This window comes from Adelges cooleyi, unplaced genomic scaffold, assembly GCF_023614345.1.
Source record: "Adelges cooleyi isolate 19-005CV unplaced genomic scaffold, UGA_ACOO_1.1 ACOO_flye_CR_arks_rails_tigmint_CR_PRNA_376, whole genome shotgun sequence".
Classification (NCBI taxonomy): domain Eukaryota; kingdom Metazoa; phylum Arthropoda; class Insecta; order Hemiptera; family Adelgidae; genus Adelges; species Adelges cooleyi.
The window spans coordinates 14,737,945-14,754,110 of NW_026096053.1; the positions used below are offsets into that span (position 1 = coordinate 14,737,945).

At 35.5% G+C, this 16,166-nt stretch overlaps 1 protein-coding gene across 7 annotated transcripts in view; it reads right to left on the bottom strand.

Annotated features, from left to right (window-relative positions):
* Positions 1-7: 7 nt before the first annotated feature.
* The window catches only part of LOC126841030 (protein still life, isoforms C/SIF type 2), a 53,013-nt gene continuing 36,854 nt past the window's right edge, over positions 8-16,166 (bottom strand). For 4 of the 7 annotated variants that reach the window (XM_050577238.1, XM_050577235.1, XM_050577240.1 and 1 more), the window contains 19 exons: positions 9,032-9,299; positions 8,615-8,758; positions 8,345-8,527; positions 7,986-8,246; positions 7,318-7,488; positions 7,063-7,249; positions 6,659-6,937; positions 6,478-6,575; positions 6,222-6,398; positions 5,954-6,148; positions 5,770-5,878; positions 5,513-5,692; positions 5,303-5,421; positions 5,023-5,199; positions 4,651-4,829; positions 4,404-4,564; positions 4,046-4,285; positions 3,739-3,966; positions 9-3,212 (listed from right to left, as the gene is read on the bottom strand). In XM_050577238.1, the coding sequence (XP_050433195.1) occupies positions 3,082-3,212; positions 3,739-3,966; positions 4,046-4,285; positions 4,404-4,564; positions 4,651-4,829; positions 5,023-5,199; positions 5,303-5,421; positions 5,513-5,692; positions 5,770-5,878; positions 5,954-6,148; positions 6,222-6,398; positions 6,478-6,575; positions 6,659-6,937; positions 7,063-7,249; positions 7,318-7,488; positions 7,986-8,246; positions 8,345-8,527; positions 8,615-8,758; positions 9,032-9,299 (3,487 nt within the window). In that variant the 3' untranslated portion in view covers positions 9-3,081. Of the gene's footprint in view, positions 3,213-3,670; positions 3,967-4,045; positions 4,286-4,403; positions 4,565-4,650; positions 4,830-5,022; positions 5,200-5,302; positions 5,422-5,512; positions 5,693-5,769; positions 5,879-5,953; positions 6,149-6,221; positions 6,399-6,477; positions 6,576-6,658; positions 6,938-7,062; positions 7,250-7,317; positions 7,489-7,985; positions 8,247-8,344; positions 8,528-8,614; positions 8,759-9,031; positions 9,300-16,166 lie in introns of all 7 variants that reach the window. The other 3 variants (XM_050577237.1, XM_050577241.1, XM_050577239.1) reach the window with 3 other exon arrangements.

A 16,166-nucleotide genomic window follows, 5' to 3' on the forward strand; every position in this document is an offset into this window, starting at 1 on the left:
TAATATATATTTATTTTATTTTTTACGTTGTGCGGTGGGTCTAAAGTAAAATAATCATACAATATGTAATATTCTACGTATAATATTCGTACTATAAGTTTATAATGTTGTATGATAAACGTACGTATTATAATATTGTAATAGTAACGAAATAAAAAAAAAAAACGTTCGTTAAATTCATACAATAATAATAATAATAATATTATTTTATATTATAATATAATTAGTAATATTTTTTTTAAAAATTAATTAATGATAACGATTGTACTAAATTGAAAACATAACCGGGTGGTTTTTTTTTAATCAACATTAAAAAAAAAACAAAAAGACTTACTCTCTAATATAAGATACAACTAAGATACATAATATTACACCTACCTCTTACACGTGAGCGGGACATATTAATTACAAACGTTTACAAGGTGTACCAACCTAATAAATTAGCAGTTTAAATTTAAATAACAATTATAATAATAATTGTGTATATTGTGACAATATTAACTGTGATTATTTTTTGGTGCCAGAAAAACAGAATACAACACAGAATAACGTCTCACGTCTGAATTGGAGATTTATAATTATAATTTATAGTATAATGTTAAAATAATAACAATTTTATATGCCGTTTATAAAATGTGTACAATATTATGTAGGTTAAAATAGGCTATTTGATTTTTTCAGCGAGATAAAAACTATTACAAAATGAAACAGATGTACTAAAAACAAAAAAAAAACCCAAAAAATACGTACATTAGGTTGTCGGCCTAATGCGGCGGCACATATACAACACATACCGTGTTCAACAATATAGTGTTATGTACAATATAATATAGTTTTTTTTTTTTTTTGGTAGGTATAATTATTATTATATTTAAGAATAACTTGAAAAAATGGAATTTATGAGCTAATTTCTTATTTTTTTTGAAACTATTACAATAATTATTTTACTCGTTTTGGTGGAAAAAAAGAGAGAAAAAAAAGAGCAAACATACAAACGGTTATAACCGTTTTCTTTTTTTTTTTACAATACATTTAACACGGTGTGTTTTGCAATGATGTAACTGGGTTTTGTATGTAAGTATAAGAGTAGGGGCCAAAATTAAAAAAAAATTATTGCTGGAACAATTTTCTTTTTTTAATGAACTTTGAATTAATAATAATAATAACGGTACAGTGAGTTTTTATTTTTTTTTTGGATGGGGCTTTGGTATATTTTAGTTTATTCCATTATATGACTTAAAAGTATAACAATATACAACAAGCTTATATTATCATATCCTAAACCTAACCTTTTGTGGGGAAAAAAAATTGTTTGATATTTTTTTTTTTAGACATTAACCATATACCAACTCTTTTATACTTAGTAAGTGTAAAGCAGTGTACATATTTTAATTAGAACATTTGTTTTCAAGCAACAACAACAACAGTTTTGTTTGCTTATGGACTATTCAGAGAGGTAATCGGCTGAATTTGGTGCACTTTTAAAAAAAAAAAGAAGCTTTTTTCAAACCCCCCCCCTCCCCTTGGCCCCTCTGTGAGCGTTTGTGTGTGTCGCATACGAGCAGAGTTGGGTGGGAAAAAGTGTAATCATTTAAAAAATAGCCAGTAACAATATTATTATTGTTACATTGACATTATGTCAATGTGGTGAATTGTCGATCGTTGGCCCGTCAAATCCATCGATCGTCAACCCACGTTGATTTATCAATTCCTTGCACCAAGACCCCAAGACGATGAGCACATAACATACAAGAAAAAAAGCTGACGAGATGTGAGATTATCAGGTGTTAAATATTATACATTATCGTTAATTTGGTTCGATTAATTTTGATCTATTGAGACACTTCAACGTGGATAATATCGTTTGACCGACTTAAGCTGAGCTTGGCGCTAAATAAAATAAGGCGTATAATAATATTGTACTGTACATTGATGTTTTTTATGTATTGATAGGGATCATCATTCTGTATGCTGTTTTGGTTAGAATATCATGGTTGTATACCGATTAAAAATATTACTAATGAGATCAAATGGTGGCTTGACTGATTAATTGCGGTTAAGTTATTAGTTGGCAAAATTTAATACATTCAATGTGGATCAATTTGATCGAGAATAATTTGCTGAACATTTTTAACCAGTTTTTTGGACCAGTTATTGATGTAAAATTTAGGACGGTTGGGGGTGTGCGGTTGAGTAATGCGCGCTGTTTAAAATTTAAGAGAAAAAAACACCCTTCTACCGTCCTAAACTTTAAACTTGATCAACTTTAAGAGTTTTAACGACACACAAGGGATGGGGTTATAATATATTAAATTTGTCCCAACTAATAACAGCTATAAAAGCATTGACTCGATTGAAAGTTATTGATATTTTAAAGCGTTTTTTCAGCCATATTATTATGTTATTTTACTCTGCGCCCAACACACACCTAATCGAAATTGGAATAGTGTTTTAAAAATGTTATAATGTTACATATTCTATTATTATTATTCAAAATAATTACTTCAAAGCTGTTCGGGTGGTCAAAAGTGGTGTCTTTGGGTTCACTTGAATGGATAGTATGCCACCAATGTCTTATAACCGAGTATCTTATTAACTTTTGGATACAATACCGAAATCAAGCAAAGTAGTACACATACTTAAAGATATTCATAATGTCGAAGTGATCGCATTCGACAGAGGTACAGAACGACCCGAGTATGATCTACTCTTGTTTTTAGACAATCCAGGCCATGTGTGTGTGTGTGTAACAAGTGAGCAATCCCTATTGCTTCCTTTTGGCACACACACAACGCCTGGACGTTATTAATTTATATATTATATTAAATTATTATTATGTACACAAATGAACGAAATAAAATGCCTAACGAATATAAAGTAGGAACTTAGCGCAATGAAAATAGTATTTAAGAATAACAATTAAACTTTGTCGATTCGAAACAACATCAGTAGTATAATGATGTTCCTTCGACTGCCCCGGTCCGCAGATCATACCCCAACCGTCTGCTCACAATAAATACAGCGTACAAACGTCCACGCTAGAGGATTATTAAAAAAAAAAAGACCCGTACACGTGTGTGTTCACTTCTTGTCTTTCTTGGAGTCGCATTTTCTCACCATTGTCCTGGTTTCGAATTTATCTTGAGCCGGTTTCTTTTTTCTCGGCAACGTTAACGATTCGCCTGGTTCCCTGGGTTTCCACACTGGAGATCCTGTGTAGAAAAAAAATAACAAGGAACGAGTGAGCGGCTGCTATATTTGAGAATTTAACACTACACCTTCGACAAGCCCTTATCAATAAAAATAGCAAAGATTTGTCCGCTACACGGAAAAACCTAGAACCATGGATATGTTTTACCTCGTCCTTCCTGACCTAACCCGCTAACCTCACCTATCTAACCCCAAAAAAATTATTTCTAAATCCATCCTAATCCCAACTGGTCTCTTATCAGCAGCCATCGTCAGCGCTCATAATCAACGGTTTCTCATCACAAGACTCTTATCAACATCCGTAATCAGCCCTAAAACATATCCATGTCGACATGCAATACAAAACGACGGTGCGGCCCCTTGGCGGAGTGAACTCTGCCGGTCGCGTGAGTTCTTGCAGAGTTCACTCTGCCACGTTCGACCCTCTCTGTGCCTGGGCTAACACTATAACGGGTCTAACCTCCTATGTCGTCAGTGGGTTGCACGAATATTTTTTTTTTTAGTAATCCTGGTGCAGATCCGTCTTACCGAGGTCCTGCACCTGAGGCGGCTGATAGTTTTCTGGCTGTTGTGATCTTTCCACCAGCCTGGCTGCTTGGCTTCCCGTACTGCTGGCCGACAACGTGGACGTGGTGCTCAGCATTAAGTAGTTGGGCGTCTTGCCCAGACTGCCGCGCGATTGAACACTCTTGGCCGGGCCCGGATGACTGCCGCTGTCATCCTCCCCTTCGGACTTTTGACTGTCTCTTTTGTCGTCTACGGACACGCATTAAGAGAGTGGTGTCATTCATCCCCGCTGTTATACTCGGAGCAGTAATTATTTATCCACACCGACCTTTAATCCGGGATCTGTAATTCGGCAAAACCGTTTGCGTTGCCCCCGTGTCCGTCGTCGAGTCGGTAGACGACGTCCCTTGGCTTTGCAACTCGACCTTGGTCACCGTGGTGCTACCGGACGAGTGTCGCTGAGGTGGTTTTGGAGGAATTTTCTTGGGTTTTCCCAGGGTCTGAGACCCTTGAGGTACGCTGGGCGTGGTGGGCGGTTTCGAAGATTCCATTTTGTTGTGCTGCGAAGCTAAATGCACAAACAAAACTTATAGATCTGATCCGCCAAAACTCCTTTAGCCCAACCCCCCCCCCCCTCAAAAAAAAAAGAACGCCATTGAGCAAGCTCCGAGAATTTTGTCACTCACTTCCGGCACTGATGGTTTGTCTTCCCAACGTCGCCGTATTGCTAACTAGTTGTGACGCTGAATTGGTCGTGGGTTTGGCAGTGGGGATGCTCATGTTCCGGACGCTTTCGCGGATTATTTGGCGTATAGTTTTCAAAAACGCATTCCTAAACTCGGTAGTACTGAACAAAATGATAAATAGCAATTAATCGATCGAAATATACTACTACTCGACATTTAGCTTAAATCCAGCTCTACTATAGCTCACCTATTTGATAGCACGTAAATCTTCTCGGGTCTCCTGGCCGCCTGACTCCTCAAGTGTATGAGCTCCCACAAGAAATGAGTTTCCATGTCCTTGGCCGAGCTCGCCCGAACTTGTACTTCGGTTACAGGAACCAAAACCTGATATCTAATTACCTCCATCTCATTTTTGCCGGACGCGCTCTGTACATCAAACAGCAGTGGAACCGTTTATTAAAATTTTACTACATTAACGTCATGACCGTAAGCGCAACTAAATCGACATTTTTCCAAGTACCTTTGAGATTATATTTAAAAAAGAGAGATTTCTAAATTCCGGAATACGGAAATGTTGTCTTAGTTGCGCTTGTAACAATACCGTTTCGAGTATACTGACCATTAATTTTTTCTTCTGTCTCAGGCGTTCTTTGCATAGGAACACCACTGCTGATTTAAAAACAAAACACATGGCGTGTAGCTCTACGCCCTTTTTGATTTTACCAAGAAAGTCCGAGATGTTCAGCCACTCGACGCCGCCGTAATAGAGTAAATCGCCGGGCGACAAATCAATAGCCTGGAAAACATCATATAAACGCATTGCTTTCAATGAAAACTCCATATCATTTAACTGTAAAACAATTATAATATGTTAGATATTATTACAAATTATACTTTACCTGTTTGCACGACTTTTGGTGTTGTCTAAACAAGTGATCAAATATCGTTCCGTACTCTTCGTGTATTCGTTGCATTTCGTTGATATGTTCAGCAACATTTTCCATCCCTTTCAAAGCCTCTGCGGCGAACACACATAAAATATTAGGTTAACAATTACATCACACATAGACTGTGTAGTACAATGTAGTTAAACACATAGCGAAACTTACCAACGAGATGAAGATGTTGGTCCGAAGTGGGATCTGTAAGGTTCCTTAGCTGCTGCAAAAGCAATGGATACTTCAGTATCCTCTGTATGGGTTTTATTAAATACGATTCTAACGAACAGGAGTGCTGCTGACGAGGATTTCTTGCGCAAAGAAATTCCTGTAATGCTTGATTACCTTCGTCTGTTTATATAAAAAAAACAAGAAACGTTCCCAGTGTTAGGGTATTGGATTTTAAAAAATACCATTGTAGCACTTACTCGGATTGAGAATTTTTTGAGCTTTCGAATGGCTGGCGCAAAATGAACTGTACAATTTAAAATGATTCACGTAGTACAAAAAGGCGCTCCCGATTGAAAATAGAATATTCTATAAAGAAATAATATTAAGTCAAACATTACAGTTTTATAGCCGTCTATAGTATACTGTTTTAAAATCCCTCACCTTAAACTGTTCCGGTTGATCAAATTTGTAAAAATTCGGTTCTTGGCGTATGGGTTCTTCGAGATTTTGCAAGAACTGGTGTTGGAACTGCACTATTTCTTGAATGTTGCCGAACAGGACGGCTATTTCCACGCCACTCAAAAACGTTTCTTGTTTAAGCGGTTCCAAGTAGTTTTCCAACAGATTGTTCAGATGCTGTGGAGTTAGCATTTTTGCTTAAAATTATACATTTGAAATCTACATAAGTACTAGATTTATGCACGCTTACCTTAATATACGACTTTTCGGTGTCTACTAGTTCACAAATAACTTTTCTCAGTTTTTCTGCATCTGTCAGCTGACGACCGATGGTCAAGATTGGATTGTGAGTTGCAGGTATTATAGTTGGGCTGATCCTTCTGGCCGGTTCCGGTGACCTGCAGAACCCGGTCACTTCTCCGGCACTCTGGAAACGATGTAACATAATGCATATTGTCATTGCTGCTGTCCATTCGGGAAAAGACATGTTTTGGTGTATCGCTTACTTTAATCAGGTTTTCGATTTCGAATGAATTTCCTCTGGATGCGAGTTTGCAATCTTGCATTGCACTGGTCGTGTCCATATCGTAATGCCCTTCTCTGTCTAATAATAGCAAGATAACGCGAATTTCAATTTAAGCCAAGTACATCATAATATGATTGCATGTGCGTGCATTTATCACTTACTCCAATTGGGCGCAGGCACAATTAAGCCGGAGATCATCTCTTCCGAGATCATAGGCGGGTCTGTTGGCGGCGGAGGACAAACCAACGATTGAATAATATCATCGGTGGTCTTGGACACAATTCTGGAACCCGGCGGCAGTTGTGGCGGTTCCGTCCTGGACGACCTCATCATCATACTCAAGGATAACTCCTCCTGGAGAGCCGATTCCAAGTACATCATATCCAAATCGCTCACGATAGCGCTGTTGATTACCATTATTTCATCACCTTTAATTATCCCTGTGACCATTAATACAATAATTTTTTTAAAACGTATAATAGTTGCTACTACTTGTTGTGCTTGAACGAATTTCCCTCAACACAAACTAAGCATATAATAAATCCACAGCTGTACATTTGATTACCGTTTTGTATAGCTATTCCTTTGTCTTCGACGCGGCTAACGTAACAGCACAGCTCGTCTTGCCTGTCAGAGTTTTCAATGAGCTCGGCTTCTACCGAAAATCCCCACATATGGTCTAAAGTATTTCTCTCCAGTTCAACCTGATAGAGAATTTTCGCCCTTACTTCAACGACTTCGTGGGTGTGCAGCTAAACAAATGGACCGGACCGTTTCATACGTAATGACTACATTCAATATTGACTTAAATTTCACTTACATAGGTTTCGATGCTATCGGTTCGAGGGGGCACAAAATAATTATGGTCTTCCATATCTCTCCTCTTTTTGACCCTGACAAAGTGTTCCATTGGATTGAGTCCTTTCCTCGAACACGAGAACGCCAAGTACTCTTCTACGGTCATTCCTTCGCGTAGATGAATCTGAACTGACTGCAGGAATACAAATGAATGTATATAAATATACTTAACATGAACGGTTTTTAAAAATCGACCAATTTTCATAATAAGATAAATATTATATACATATAATAGTAGTCATTGATTTGGTAATAAGAGCCCGGCTAATAGTTTTTTTCTGGCTGGTGTAGGTTTCATTCCCCCCTCGACTCATTTCACATTCTTTGAAGCCTTTTTTGGGTTTTCACAGTCGCTACTAATAATGTGGGACAAAGCTCAATACACATCAGGCTTAAACGTAGGACACAAGGCACTTGACGATGCCAAACAAACATGAACAAGAAAAATCAACGATTATAGGGTCAAATACAGTTTTCATATTTTTGGTGCGCTCTGTTATTCTATTGTGAGGTCAAGAAGAAGCTGTCAAGATAAAGAGATTATAAATTCCTAATTAGATACTTCGGGACTGAACATTTAAAATGCTTCGTTTAAGTCGTTTATGGTGCATTTGTGTACAAGTAATTTACCTGATTATCGGGCAATGACACTTTGACAGTTCTCTCTTGTTCTTCTCGTGACGTGGATGTCTGCAGTGACCTCCTACCAGAACCGCTGTTTGATCGAGATAGAATTGGAGTTTTTCTCTTGGTAGCACCTCGTCCAGCCAAAAGATTGTTGAGCAAAGACGGCGAACGGGCGCAAATGAATGCGTGCAGTGAGGACACAGTGAATACACCCAGCTTGTTCAAAGTAATTTTAGTAGCTCTAGACACTCGCGTTAAGAGAATCTAAAAGGTAACGGATCATCATAAGTATTAAAAGGACTTAACGTGGGAAAAAATATACAATACAAAATAGTATAAATATTAAATATATTTTACTCTACCTTTGGATTAGGAAGTTCCCCGTTTTGTAAACTTGCCATATAGCACTTGAGCCTAAACTGTTCACAGTGTAGTCGTTCCAAATTCTCTTCCCAAGTTAAAACTTGTTTCAATATTTGTTCTTTAGTGTCAGGATCCGAAAGCATTTCCACTTGTATTTCAGCCATGTGTTTGAGTTTTTGATCCTAAACAAAATTGTGTTCAGACGACATGCTTGTCACTAGATAACCAAGTTAAAAATGTTTATACAACTATTTTTGAAATGCACTTACCGCTTCCACTTGTTTCTCGATTCTGTAAATTTCTTCTTGGAGCAAATGCAGTGTTCCTATTTTCCCTCTGTGTCTGGCAAAAGCCGCTCCGCACGCCGAATGTATACTGTTCACCCAATTTTCCAATTCCACTTGACAAGGTGCCTGCAAAGCAGTAAAAATACATCTACCGTTTATGAAACGTTCCGTGAAATTATTTCATTTCATTTATTGAACTCTTTCCAAATGGAAAATATATACAATTTGCATATTCTGTAAACTGCATTGCTGACGTTTATACAGTTATTTTTTGGTGCTGCTAGACTACACCGCCTTTGTCCAACTCGACTGCGGTACGGCGATAGTACCGTATTTACATAATACAAATTATTTTAAGGGATTATGCAAAGAAAAAAACGGTGTTTTTTTTCAACTTACTTGAAACAGATAAGCGTCTCCGAAAGCAGTGCTCAAGCAAAATATGTAGTCCCTCTTCGGATGCTCCGGGATAGGCTGCATGATGGCACCGTCGACAATGATCAGGTGTCTGGGCGCTGCTTCGACACTGCGACCTTCTCTGGAATCGCAGGGATAGAAGAGTAACGTAGTGCCCTTCAGACACACCCAATATCCTTTCCATCCCCTTTTCCTGGCCAATTCGATTTGGTGCTTTTTGCGCAACAGCCATTTTTTAACGCTCAAAAACCTAAAACAACCAAATCAAAATCAAATGTATACCAAAAATGATTGTTTCCCGTTGATTAAATTCTGTTCTCGAGTGTTGAAATTTATTGTATTCCTTTTTTTTTGCACAGAGTTAAACTTAAACTTTTTTTTATACACGTTTGCAATCTTTAAATGCCACCGAGACTCTTTTGTAAGTAATTGTTTTTCATTGAGGAAGAAAAAAAATAATAGTAATTTTTGTCCGCTAGTAATTTCGTACCTCTTTAAATTACAATATAGTATACTTTTTTGTTGTAAAACTTTTTCCGAGTCTTATAATACTCCACTTTAAAAAAAAGACTATATTGTTATGTAAAATTTTAACAAAGGTGGTGGAATGGCAAAGAGAGAATGTGTCATTGAGTAAAGAATACTTCAGTGCAGTGTATTGTTTTTTAAACAGTGCGAGTCAAGTTTTTTACGGAATTTAGAAAATAGAAGCCGAGTAGAGAGTTGGCTATTATTTGAAAATTGTATTTAATTTTAAATTTAGACGACGTTTTCCTTAAAAATAAAAATTATGATTATTTTTTTTTTAAGAATGAATATAATATCAAATTCATAAGAAATTATCCGGGGATGTTTAAGCTTCAATGCGGAGCTGATAAGGTATTTTTTGTTTTATGAAATATAAAGAATAAGCCAACTATTTGTTATTTAACGAGTTACAAACAATATTATTCGAAGAAAAAAATTATCCACAATTTATTGTGTTATTTTTCCCTACTCTGGTCGAAAAAGTACTTGTAAATTTTCAAACTATTTTATTATCAACTAAAAAAACTATATACTGAGAAACAGACTGTGTGCTTGTGGCAACCCACGGATTGGGTAGCTCGCCAATATTTGATTAACAAAGATTGTATCTCTCTCTCTCTCTCTATATATATATATTACTTGTAAGAATAAATTATATTTTATTAACATGGATATTTTATTGGGGTGGATATATGAAATTTCATGTCACCATTCTCGCGTTACGCTTTTACTTTGAGAGATAAGAGATTAGAGGTGTGCGATAAGTGATAAGAAATATCAATGGTTATATTTTTTTTTCTCGAACCATTTGAATTTCGAAAAAACATATTATTTACACGGATTTTTATGTTTGCATTAAGGTAGTCGGTTTTTTTCTTTCGCAACGGTCAAGTGAAAAATATTCATATTATTTCGCGACATTTGTATTGCATTCGCGCCGTGAATAAGAAATACGAATTCTCTCTCTCTCTCTCTCTCAAGAGAGAGAGCGAACGAATAATAAAAAAATATGTAAATATCGCTCTGTTATATCCCTTTGCGACACCGTTTCATTTTTTTTTTTTTTTTTTTATTGTGTAGAGACCCTTTAGTAGAGTCGATCGACGATAGAGTAATATTATATATTTGAACTGGTAACGTGCGTCACCACGGTTGAATATGATAATGTTTGTAATGTATAAATACAATATGTACAAGCCGTTAAGAAGGCGGAAAGTCGACGGTATTAAACTGCGGGAATAAAAAAAAATATATATATATATATATACGGTGGCATAATATTACAATGTTAGCTGGCGGCAAAGGGGAAGAAAAATAATCTGCCACGTCGTCTGACCTAAAATCACAGAATATATATATTATATGTAAGTATTCGTTGTGTGTAGCTGCTGCTATGTTATATATAGTATTGTGTGTGTGTGTGTGTGGAACTGCGGAAAAGAGAGCGGAAAAAAAACTCAATTTTATACTTTGCCGGTTTTGACGATTCCGACATTGCGCGAAATACATCATGGAAACGTTTTTTTTTTTTTTTTTGTAATTGACAGTCGAGCTCCGGCAAAGAAACTCGGAAAAAATTCTATGTCTTACTGTCAAAATTAGATACGAAAACTATTTGTGGGCTGTTGGGGGGGGGGGGAGGGAAGGCAATTGGACCGTAATAAGTCAAACGTCGCAGTTCCAAGTCGGATCCAAGTACGTGATTTACCTCAGCGTCGACCATAAAGTGTAGGGGAGGGGAATGGGAGGAGAGGGGGTCACGTCAGAGTTTTGAAAGCACAGCCGATTTGTATCATAAGACGGCAGCAACGTCTCTTCCCACGGCGTTCGGCGTTATTCAATATAAGTTCTATCGACCATGACGATGTCGCATTGAAATACTGTTATTCCAGTGTGACCGTATGCGTTTTAAGTTCGCGCAAACTACATGAGATACATTACATGTTGTAATATATTCGTATACACGCGCAGAGATTTAGCAGAGAAGTTGATTTTTTTTTTTTTTTATACCACCAAAAGGATTTGATGATAATAATATTATAACGTCCTGACCGCTTAAAATGAAAATAAAATACATTTTTTTTTTTCCGTATGTCGTTACACACTGCGCAGTATCGCAACCATTATCGCCTATACAGATCAATACCGGTAAAATTCAAATTCCATACGATGATGTGATAATATATTATAACCGACAAGTCACATGTCTTGTATCACATGGTTAAAGTAGCGAAACGAATTAAAAACGTGTACCAGAGAAATGTGCAATTTCGTCATTGTGGCTACACTGCAGCTCGTATTTTCGCTTACTTCAAAATATTTTACTTAATGGACGGAGGAATTATTGTGAAAAATGAAAGTGATAAAATTATTAAGTATAAATAATTTAATCGGTATATGTACAAGAAAATAAGATTTATAAATATTTTTAAAAAAAGTTGGTTTAGGGAAAAAGTTTATCAGGACTTTAGGGCTTGAACGTTTAGATAAGGCACCAAACCCAATTATTTATTAAAAAGTTTACCGTAAGACTCATAATATATTAACGCATAGGAAAAAGGAGTCAATTTGGTCTTTATTTTTGCTTTTTACAACCGCATACGGCCACTTTTTTCATACCAAAAATGAGTAGCTCCTATTACCAAAACCAATTATGTTCCAACAAAGTTAATATTGATATTATTATTTCAAAGTCTTGTGATACCACACAAACCATAGTTTTCCAAAACGCATTGTTACTCTGATAAAAATATTCTTTATAAAATATGTAGCCGTATTTCCAAAACGTTCTTCTAGCGGATTTGACGGTAATTTATTTCTCATAAACTGATAATATTAATGTATAAGTTTCCAAAAGTTTTCTTCAGCAATAGTAAACATAAAATATTAAACGTTTGTTGAATCAAAACTTATTATCTACATAATATTATACATATATATATATACATAATTATAACTTAAAATATAGAGAATTTAAAAACAAATACATGTTGCCAATGATTATTTTAAACAATTTTTTTCTGATTTCCCAAAATGTTTAAAAAAATGTTGGTAATTAGTTTTGGAAATAGGTATCTATGAACAAACTTAATTGTTTGTATACATTTTTACACAGACACTTTCAATGAAAGCTTTTGAAAAATGCGAAATTTCACTATTTAAAAATAAACTATATTGTTCAAGTTAAAATTCAAAGTTAAGTATGCGCTGTAACTGCTCAGTTTCCCAGAAGAGTTCACAGCCCAAGACATGCTTTACATACTCAAAAAAGTGGTGTGACGGGTGTTACCCACTTCATTGTAAAGTACATTTATATAGCTAAAGAAAGACCCTGAACGAATTTCGGTAGTGTTAGGATTATTTTCGGGGAAAATTAAAACTTGTCATTTTCAGAGCACTTTTCGATTATGAAGAGAAGGTTTTCAATTTTCGTCCGTATTTCAAGGGCCCTCGGGGAACGAATTGTCTGATTTATACACCAGCTACATATATATATATATATATATATAACATAAAGAGAAATCAGTCGGTCGGTTAAAAAGTTGTAGTGGGTCCAATTGTATATAAAAAAAAAAGAATATAAATAATAATAATAAAAACACATTGTTATACAACCAATACCTCCGCAAATTGGCATCGCAGCTAAAACATTTTTTTAAAAATACTCTACAAATAGAGTGTATGAAAAAGTACAATTTATAACTGGAAATTTAAGTATTAAAATATGTAAAAACAAAAAAAGAAGCCATAGTACTTACATCAAGTTTTTGGGTTCAAACGTTTCACTGAAAATTATTCATATTTATTCCCGACCTTGTCTACAGTGTTATTTAGTATTGGACAATTGTATAAATGAAGTTTGAATATCATTCATTGTCACGAGAAAAACATTTTAAAAAAAACACTCCTTTTTTCGCCTCTCTCATATTTGATAATTTCGAATTCAACAAACAACGGCCAATTTCGCAGTTTTTATAATTCAGCGCCGCAAGAGTCGCTTTTTATTCAGAATAATACATCACCCGGTTGATTGTCGCGATTAAATCATTGACAAAAGATTAAAAAAAAACATACAACGATTCATAATATTTATTATTTTGCCCGAGGTTGACTGTTTTATTAGGTTTGCAAAAAATATTTATTTAGATTTTTCGTGGTTAATACTTTTTTTTCCCCAAAGCACAAACATGATGCGAATATCAAAGTATCTTGATTGGACGGTTTCGGTAAAAAAATACATATATATTATATACTAGTCATAAATTACAATTTTCAGGATGACGACGAAAACGGAAAATGCGCACTTTGATTTATTTAAGCTAAACATATACAATAATATTTGTACCAAAAAAAAAGCGCAATTAGTTTTTGTTTGTGTTAGGTCAAATACTTTTTAAAGACATATATTATAATCAAAGTATAGCGGCTGTTGGTAATATTGAATTCAGTAAGCAAAACACGTAATAGTACACAAAGTTGTAGTTTTTTTTTGTAAAATTTGACTTGTACTTTCATCAAAATCATCTTGTTTTTCTGGGCTCATTAATAACGACAAATGATTAATTTTTACAGTCCGGGTGTTGTTAATTAGTAATTACCTGCTGTCGGAAATCAACTTAACCGTTGAGTAATTATTTAAAATCACCAAAACTATATTGTCATCTTGTACAAACTGAATTCTTAAACAGTAATAACTAATAACTGAGTGTATTAAATCAGGGGGTGGCTATAGTCGTTCAATATACCGCCATGATAAGATATCAATGATAACAGTAGCTTGAAAGAAAAACAATAACATTTAATGATAAGGTGGGTTAAAAGCCTATTTTATCATATAGAGTACCAACCGCTCGACAATGGAGACTTTTTTCTTTTGTGTGGTCATACTGGGTTTAGTCCTTTTGTTCACTTGACTATCGCGCACATGCTGCATGCTATGTTATGTTAGTTCGCTTTTTTATATTAATACTCTATGGATAATGTACAGTGTACAAGGCGTGAAGTTGAATTATAAAAAATTAATCGATTTTAGTATTAAAAACAAAGGCTTTACATGTACTCGTCGACGGAAATCGTTTTTGGTAAATTAAACGACCAACGATAATTATTACTATGATGATGATTGCAAGTAATTAAAACCACCTTTGGCCGTGTGTCTGTGTATAATCAATACCGGTCGGCCACCGCTAACACGTTTCATATTTGGTGTTGTTCCAAAATGAAGGGGAAAAAAAATACCTTACAGTAAACGCACCTTGTACTTAAGCCCCACGTCTGTCGTCGGTCGAGACCGGCGTCTTATCCGTTATTTATGAGCACCGGTGAAAGAAACTGTTTTATTGCTCTGACCCCGTTCCGTTTCAGGGACTTTATTTTCCTGCCGGCTTATGCTCTTTACTTTGCTTAACGAAAAACTCGACTAGACTCGACTTTTATTATTTTTCTTGCAGTGAAAACATACATATATATATATATGTAAACACTTTTGGTCACAGCCGCCGCCGCCGCACAGTATAAACGGTAAACACTCGACTTGAAGAGCAAGTTAATTTTCATAATAAAAAAAAAAAAATCTCTTCAAACGACCCGCAAAAAAATGTCCCGACCAGCTTGTTTATTGCCCATGTACGCACAATAAGAAGTTCAGTCATCTTGGAAGTTTTGCTATAGTATTTCCCTTGCACGACCCCCAAAACGGTTGGGTGGCCGCACAAGATTCAGGAGGTCTTGTGAAATATAAATCAACATAATATTTAAAAAAAAAAAAACCGTGTTCACGACTTGTTATACATTACGGGCCATAAACTATGTGTTTCTTTGCCAATAGGCGACAGCAATATAATATAATACATAAGACGGCAACCAAATAATATTTATCGAAATCAATTTCTTAAAAATACTATTTTTGAGTGCTTCACAGCATAGTATATGATTTAGCTGCACGACGACATGGCGCATACTCAGGATAATAATTTAACAAATGTGTTTTTTCGGTGTTGTTTAAACCGCGCATAAAATATATATAATACGGACAAATGCCAACTCGAGTAAATTGTGTACTTAGGGACCTAACCAGTGACGTACAACAGAGACGGACTATATTATTATATCCCCATTTCATCTGGATAATACATTGCGGACACGGTGCAAATCCTCTCTATTGTGGTCCGAGGCCTCGTCGACAGGTAGACTTTAATTTCACCCGAAGGGATAAACCGCAAAGGCTGTCCTTAAAACACTGACAGTGCAAAAATAAAACTTCAATTACATAAAGTCGCCAAATTCGAAGACGACGAAACGTATCGTTGGGGGAAAAAAACGTCTCTGGAAAATTAGGCGCTGGTTTTCTTCTTATTATTATTATTATTATTACCTTTAAAATATTACCGTCAGAGTTCACAACTCAACTGCTATACATGTACTATACAACGACCAAAGTTGCCGCCTGAACAATAACAATGTGCTCTTCGAATGTAAAACTTATTTGCATAATTGTCATTATGAATATTCTCGAAAAGTTTTTTTCAACAAGCATACCTTAATTATTAACATTATAACAAGATCGATCCGGTGAAGTTCTTTGGTAAAC